At 44.3% G+C, this 9,401-nt stretch overlaps 1 protein-coding gene across 1 annotated transcript in view; it reads left to right on the top strand.

The window, feature by feature from the left end:
* Positions 1 to 9,401, top strand: part of LOC306917907 (receptor-type tyrosine-protein phosphatase beta-like) — a gene marked incomplete at its 3' end in the record, with an annotated part of 33,353 nt that overhangs the window by 21,816 nt on the left and 2,136 nt on the right. Inside the window, exons 8-9 of the mRNA XM_079530805.1 lie at positions 7,384 to 7,544; positions 8,048 to 8,183. Of these exons, the coding sequence (XP_079386931.1) occupies positions 7,384 to 7,544; positions 8,048 to 8,183 (297 nt within the window). The remainder of the gene's footprint in view (positions 1 to 7,383; positions 7,545 to 8,047; positions 8,184 to 9,401) is intronic.

Raw genomic sequence — 9,401 nt, 5'->3', positions numbered from 1 at the left:
ACTACTGAGTTACTACCACTACTGAGTTACTACCACTACTGAGTTACTACCACTACTGAGTTACTACAACTACTGAGTTACTACCACTACTGAGTTACTACCACTACTGAGTTACTACCACTACTGAGTTACTACCACTACTGAGTTACTACCACTACTGAGTTACTACAACTACTGAGTTACTACAACTACTGAGTTACTACAACTACTGAGTTACTACCACTACTGAGTTACTACCACTACTGAGTTACTACCACTACTGAGTTACTACCACTACTGAGTTACTACAACTACTGAGTTACTACCACTACTGAGTTACTACCACTACTGAGTTACTACCACTACTGAGTTACTACAACTACTGAGTTACTACAACTACTGAGTTACTACCACTACTGAGTTACTACCACTACTGAGTTACTACCACTACTGAGTTACTACAACTACTGAGTTACTACAACTACTGAGTTACTACCACTACTGAGTTACTACCACTACTGAGTTACTACAACTACCGAGTTACTACCACTACCGAGTTACTACCACTACCGAGTTACTACCACTACCGAGTTACTACCACTACCGAGTTACTACAACTACTGAGTTACTACCACTACTGAGTTACTACAACTACTGAGTTACTACCACTACTGAGTTACTACCACTACTGAGTTACTACCACTACTGAGTTACTACAACTACTGAGTTACTACAACTACTGAGTTACTACCACTACTGAGTTACTACACCTACTGAGTTACTACCACTACTGAGTTACTACCACTACTGAGTTACTACAACTACTGAGTTACTACAACTACTGAGTTACTACCACTACTGAGTTACTACCACTACTGAGTTACTACCACTACCGAGTTACTACAACTACTGAGTTACTACCACTACTGAGTTACTACCACTACTGAGTTACTACCACTACTGAGTTACTACCACTACTGAGTTACTACAACTACTGAGTTACTACAACTACTGAGTTACTACCACTACTGAGTTACTACCACTACTGAGTTACTACCACTACTGAGTTACTACAACTACTGAGTTACTACAACTACTGAGTTACTACCACTACTGAGTTACTACAACTACTGAGTTACTACAACTACCGAGTTACTACCACTACCTGAGTTACTACCACTACCGAGTTACTACCACTACCGAGTTACTACCACTACCGAGTTACTACCACTACCGAGTTACTACCACTACCGAGTTACTACAACTACTGAGTTACTACCACTACTGAGTTACTACAACTACTGAGTTACTACCACTACTGAGTTACTACCACTACTGAGTTACTACCACTACTGAGTTACTACAACTACTGAGTTACTACAACTACTGAGTTACTACCACTACTGAGTTACTACACCTACTGAGTTACTACCACTACTGAGTTACTACCACTACTGAGTTACTACAACTACTGAGTTACTACAACTACTGAGTTACTACAACTACTGAGTTACTACCACTACTGAGTTACTACCACTACTGAGTTACTACCACTACTGAGTTACTACCACTACTGAGTTACTACCACTACTGAGTTACTACAACTACTGAGTTACTACCACTACTGAGTTACTACCACTACTGAGTTACTACCACTACTGAGTTACTACCACTACTGAGTTACTACCACTACTGAGTTACTACAACTACTGAGTTACTACAACTACTGAGTTACTACCACTACTGAGTTACTACCACTACTGAGTTACTACCACTACTGAGTTACTACCACTACTGAGTTACTACCACTACTGAGTTACTACAACTACTGAGTTACTACCACTACTGAGTTACTACCACTACTGAGTTACTACCACTACTGAGTTACTACCACTACTGAGTTACTACCACTACTGAGTTACTACCACTACTGAGTTACTACAACTACTGAGTTACTACCACTACTGAGTTACTACCACTACTGAGTTACTACCACTACTGAGTTACTACCACTACTGAGTTACTACAACTACTGAGTTACTACAACTACTGAGTTACTACAACTACTGAGTTACTACCACTACTGAGTTACTACCACTACTGAGTTACTACCACTACTGAGTTACTACCACTACTGAGTTACTACAACTACTGAGTTACTACCACTACTGAGTTACTACCACTACTGAGTTACTACCACTACTGAGTTACTACAACTACTGAGTTACTACAACTACTGAGTTACTACCACTACTGAGTTACTACCACTACTGAGTTACTACCACTACTGAGTTACTACAACTACTGAGTTACTACAACTACTGAGTTACTACCACTACTGAGTTACTACAACTACTGAGTTACTACAACTACTGAGTTACTACCACTACCGAGTTACTACCACTACCGAGTTACTACCACTACCGAGTTACTACCACTACCGAGTTACTACCACTACCGAGTTACTACCACTACTGAGTTACTACAACTACTGAGTTACTACCACTACTGAGTTACTACAACTACTGAGTTACTACCACTACTGAGTTACTACCACTACTGAGTTACTACAACTACTGAGTTACTACCACTACTGAGTTACTACCACTACTGAGTTACTACAACTACTGAGTTACTACCACTACTGAGTTACTACCACTACTGAGTTACTACAACTACTGAGTTACTACCACTACTGAGTTACTACAACTACTGAGTTACTACCACTACTGAGTTACTACCACTACTGAGTTACTACAACTACTGAGTTACTACCACTACTGAGTTACTACCACTACTGAGTTACTACCACTACTGAGTTACTACAACTACTGAGTTACTACCACTACTGAGTTACTACCACTACTGAGTTACTACCACATTACATTACATTACATTACAGTCATTTAGCAGACGCTTTTATCCAAAGCGACTTACAATAAGTGTATTCAACATTACTGAGTTACTACAACTACTGAGTTACTACCACTACTGAGTTACTACCACTACTGAGTTACTACCACTACTGAGTTACTACCACTACTGAGTTACTACAACTACTGAGTTACTACCACTACTGAGTTACTACAACTACTGAGTTACTACAACTACTGAGTTACTACCACTACTGAGTTACTACCACTACTGAGTTACTACCACTACTGAGTTACTACCACTACTGAGTTACTACAACTACTGAGTTACTACCACTACTGAGTTACTACCACTACTGAGTTACTACCACTACTGAGTTACTACCACTACTGAGTTACTACCACTACTGAGTTACTACCACTACTGAGTTACTACCACTACTGAGTTACTACCACTACTGAGTTACTACAACTACTGAGTTACTACAACTACTGAGTTACTACAACTACTGAGTTACTACCACTACTGAGTTACTACAACTACTGAGTTACTACCACTACTGAGTTACTACAACTACTGAGTTACTACCACTACTGAGTTACTACCACTACTGAGTTACTACAACTACTGAGTTACTACAACTACTGAGTTACTACCACTACTGAGTTACTACCACTACTGAGTTACTACCACTACTGAGTTACTACAACTACTGAGTTACTACCACTACTGAGTTACTACCACTACTGAGTTACTACCACTACTGAGTTACTACAACTACTGAGTTACTACCACTACTGAGTTACTACCACTACTGAGTTACTACCACTACTGAGTTACTACCACTACTGAGTTACTACCACTACTGAGTTACTACCACTACTGAGTTACTACAACTACTGAGTTACTACAACTACTGAGTTACTACCACTACTGAGTTACTACCACTACTGAGTTACTACCACTACTGAGTTACTACCACTACTGAGTTACTACCACTACTGAGTTACTACCACTACTGAGTTACTACAACTACTGAGTTACTACAACTACTGAGTTACTACCACTACTGAGTTACTACCACTACTGAGTTACTACCACTACTGAGTTACTACCACTACTGAGTTACTACCACTACTGAGTTACTACCACTACTGAGTTACTACCACTACTGAGTTACTACCACTACTGAGTTACTACCACTACTGAGTTACTACCACTACTGAGTTACTACCACTACTGAGTTACTACCACTACTGAGTTACTACAACTACTGAGTTACTACCACTACTGAGTTACTACCACTACTGAGTTACTACCACTACTGAGTTACTACCACTACTGAGTTACTACAACTACTGAGTTACTACCACTACTGAGTTACTACCACTACTGAGTTACTACCACTACTGAGTTACTACCACTACTGAGTTACTACAACTACTGAGTTACTACCACTACTGAGTTACTACCACTACTGAGTTACTACCACTACTGAGTTACTACCACTACTGAGTTACTACCACTACTGAGTTACTACAACTACTGAGTTACTACCACTACTGAGTTACTACAACTACTGAGTTACTACCACTACTGAGTTACTACCACTACTGAGTTACTACCACTACTGAGTTACTACAACTACTGAGTTACTACCACTACTGAGTTACTACCACTACTGAGTTACTACCACTACTGAGTTACTACCACTACTGAGTTACTACCACTACTGAGTTACTACAACTACTGAGTTACTACCACTACTGAGTTACTACCACTACTGAGTTACTACCACTACTGAGTTACTACCACTACTGAGTTACTACCACTACTGAGTTACTACCACTACTGAGTTACTACAACTACTGAGTTACTACCACTACTGAGTTACTACCACTACTGAGTTACTACCACTACTGAGTTACTACCACTACTGAGTTACTACAACTACTGAGTTACTACCACTACTGAGTTACTACCACTACTGAGTTACTACCACTACTGAGTTACTACCACTACTGAGTTACTACAACTACTGAGTTACTACCACTACTGAGTTACTACCACTACTGAGTTACTACCACTACTGAGTTACTACCACTACTGAGTTACTACCACTACTGAGTTACTACCACTACTGAGTTACTACCACTACTGAGTTACTACCACTACTGAGTTACTACAACTACTGAGTTACTACCACTACTGAGTTACTACCACTACTGAGTTACTACAACTACTGAGTTACTACCACTACTGAGTTACTACCACTACTGAGTTACTACCACTACTGAGTTACTACCACTACTGAGTTACTACAACTACTGAGTTACTACCACTACTGAGTTACTACCACTACTGAGTTACTACCACTACTGAGTTACTACCACTACTGAGTTACTACAACTACTGAGTTACTACCACTACTGAGTTACTACCACTACTGAGTTACTACCACTACTGAGTTACTACCACTACTGAGTTACTACCACTACTGAGTTACTACAACTACTGAGTTACTACCACTACTGAGTTACTACCACTACTGAGTTACTACCACTACTGAGTTACTACCACTACTGAGTTACTACCACTACTGAGTTACTACCACTACTGAGTTACTACCACTACTGAGTTACTACAACTACTGAGTTACTACCACTACTGAGTTACTACCACTACTGAGTTACTACCACTACTGAGTTACTACCACTACTGAGTTACTACCACTACTGAGTTACTACAACTACTGAGTTACTACAACTACTGAGTTACTACCACTACTGAGTTACTACAACTACTGAGTTACTACCACTACTGAGTTACTACCACTACTGAGTTACTACCACTACTGAGTTACTACCACTACTGAGTTACTACAACTACTGAGTTACTACCACTACTGAGTTACTACCACTACTGAGTTACTACCACTACTGAGTTACTACAACTACTGAGTTACTACCACTACTGAGTTACTACCACTACTGAGTTACTACCACTACTGAGTTACTACCACTACTGAGTTACTACCACTACTGAGTTACTACAACTACTGAGTTACTACCACTACTGAGTTACTACCACTACTGAGTTACTACCACTACTGAGTTACTACAACTACTGAGTTACTACCACTACTGAGTTACTACAACTACTGAGTTACTACCACTACTGAGTTACTACCACTACTGAGTTACTACAACTACTGAGTTACTACCACTACTGAGTTACTACAACTACTGAGTTACTACCACTACTGAGTTACTACCACTACTGAGTTACTACCACTACTGAGTTACTACCACTACTGAGTTACTACCACTACTGAGTTACTACCACTACTGAGTTACTACAACTACTGAGTTACTACCACTACTGAGTTACTACCACTACTGAGTTACTACCACTACTGAGTTACTACCACTACTGAGTTACTACAACTACTGAGTTACTACCACTACTGAGTTACTACCACTACTGAGTTACTACCACTACTGAGTTACTACAACTACTGAGTTACTACCACTACTGAGTTACTACCACTACTGAGTTACTACCACTACTGAGTTACTACAACTACTGAGTTACTACCACTACTGAGTTACTACCACTACTGAGTTACTACCACTACTGAGTTACTACCACTACTGAGTTACTACAACTACTGAGTTACTACCACTACTGAGTTACTACCACTACTGAGTTACTACCACTACTGAGTTACTACCACTACTGAGTTACTACCACTACTGAGTTACTACAACTACTGAGTTACTACCACTACTGAGTTACTACCACTACTGAGTTACTACCACTACTGAGTTACTACCACTACTGAGTTACTACCACTACTGAGTTACTACAACTACTGAGTTACTACAACTACTGAGTTACTACAACTACTGAGTTACTACAACTACTGAGTTACTACCACTACTGAGTTACTACAACTACTGAGTTACTACAACTACTGAGTTACTACAACTACTGAGTTACTACAACTACTGAGTTACTACAACTACTGAGTTACTACAACTACTGAGTTACTACAACTACTGAGTTACTACAACTACTGAGTTACTACCACTACTGACAGCATGTCACCGGGAGTTACTACCACTACTTACAGCATGTCACCGGGAGTTACTACCACTACTGACAGCATGTGTGTGTGTGTGTGTGTTTCAGAGAGGCTGTAGCACAGACAGACAGTGTGTGTGTGTGTGTGTGTGTGTGTGTGTGTGTGTGTGTTTCAGAGAGGCTGTAGCACAGACAGACAGTGTGTGTGTGTGTGTGTGTGTGTGTGTGTGTGTGTGTGTGTGTGTGTGTGTGTGTTTCAGAGAGGCTGTAGCACAGACAGACAGACAGTGTGTGTGTGTGTGTGTGTGTGTGTGTGTGTGTGTGTGTGTGTGTGTGTGTGTGTGTGTGTGTGTGTGTGTGTGTGTGTGTGTGTGTGTGTGTGTGTGTTTCAGAGAGGCTGTAGCACAGACAGACAGTGTGTGTGTGTGTGTGTGTGTGTTTCAGAGGGGCTGTACCACAGACAGGACCCTGACCCACTACCACTACCCCTCCTGGCCTGACCAGGGGGTCCCCAGGGACCCCTCCTCTCTCCTCGCTCTGACTGAAAACGTCCGCAGACACCTGGACTCCTCCCCTCGGCTGGGGCCGGCCGTGGTTCACTGCAGGTGGGCTTCTAACACCTTCTCTGATTGGTCCACAGTGCGGGGGTGGGCAGGTCAGGGTGTTCTAGCTCTTCTCTGATTGGTCCACAGTGCGGGGGTGGGCCGGTCAGAGTGTTCTAGCTCTTCTCTGATTGGTCCACAGTGCGGGGGTGGGCAGGTCAGGGTGTTCTAGCTCTTCTCTGATTGGTCCACAGTGCGGGGGTGGGGCGGTCAGGGTGTTCTAACTCTTTTCTGATTGGTCCACAGTGTGGGGGTGGTGCGGTCAGGGTGTAATAACTCTTTTCTGATTGGTCCACAGTGCGGGGGTGGGCCGGTCAGAGTGTTCTAGCTCTTCTCTGATTGGTCCACAGTGCGGGGGTGGGGCGGTCAGGGTGTTCTAACTCTTTTCTGATTGGTCCACAGTGCGGGGGTGGGGCGGTCAGGGTGTAATAACTCTTTTCTGATTGGTCCACAGTGTGGGGGTGGGGCGGTCAGGGTGTAATAACTCTTTTCTGATTGGTCCACAGTGCGGGGGTGGGCAGGTCAGGGGTCATGGTATCGTTACTCTGGCTGACCCAGCTGTGTTCTCGAGGAATCTCGCCTGACGTCAGAGCAGCGGTGGAGGATCTGAGACGACATCGTATGTGGATGGTCCAGACCCTGGTCAGTACCCCCCCCCCCATGACATCTAACCCCTATCCCCTACCCCCTAACACTGACCCTACCCCTAACACTGACCCTACCCCCTACCCCCTACCCCTAACACTGACCCTACCCCCTACCCCTAACACTGACCCTACCCTCTACCCCCTACCCCTAACACTGACTCTACCCCCTACCCCTAACACTGACCCTACCCCCTACCCCTAACACTGACCCTACCCTCTACCCTCTACCCCTAACACTGACCCTACCCCCTACCCCCTACCCCTAACACTGACCCTACCCCCTACCCCTAACACTGACCCTACCCCCTAACACTGACCCTACCCCCTACCCTCTACCCCTAACACTGACCCTACCCTCTACCCTCTACCCCTAACACTGACCCTACCCCCTACCCCTAACACTGACCCTACCCCCTACCCCTAACACTGACCCTACCCCCTACCCTCTACCCCTAACACTGACCCTACCCCCTACCCTCTACCCCTAACACTGACCCTACCCCCTACCCCTAACACTGACCCTACCCCCTACCCCTAACACTGACCCTACCCTCTACCCTCTACCCCTAACACTGACCCTACCCCCTACCCCTAACACTGACCCTACCCCCTACCCCTAACACTGACCCTACCCCCTAACACTGACCCTACCCCCTACCCTCTACCCCTAACACTGACCCTACCCTCTACCCTCTACCCCTAACACTGACCCTACCCCTACCCCTAACACTGACCCTACCCCCTACCCCTAACACTGACCCTACCCCCTACCCTCTACCCCTAACACTGACCCTACCCCCTACCCTCTACCCCTAACACTGACCCTACCCCCTACCCCTAACACTGACCCTACCCCCTACCCCTAACACTGACCCTACCCTCTACCCTCTACCCCTAACACTGACCCTACCCTCTACCCCTAACACTGACCCTACCCCCTACCCTCTACCCCTAACACTGACCCTACCCTCTACCCTCTACCCCTAACACTGACCCTACCCTCTACCCTCTACCCCTAACACTGACCCTACCCTCTACCCCTAACACTGACCCTACCCCCTACCCTCTACCCCTAACACTGACCCTACCCCCTACCCTCTACCCCTAACACTGACCCTACCCTCTACCCCTAACACTGACCCTACCCTCTACCCCTAACACTGACCCTACCCCCTACCCCTAACACTGACCCTACCCTCTACCCCTAACACTG

This window comes from Electrona antarctica (genome assembly GCF_951216825.1).
Source record: "Electrona antarctica genome assembly, contig: scaffold_56, whole genome shotgun sequence".
NCBI lineage: Eukaryota > Metazoa > Chordata > Actinopteri > Myctophiformes > Myctophidae > Electrona > Electrona antarctica.
The sequence above is the reverse complement of the archived record's forward strand: the minus strand, read 5'-3'. Positions and strand labels throughout refer to the sequence as shown.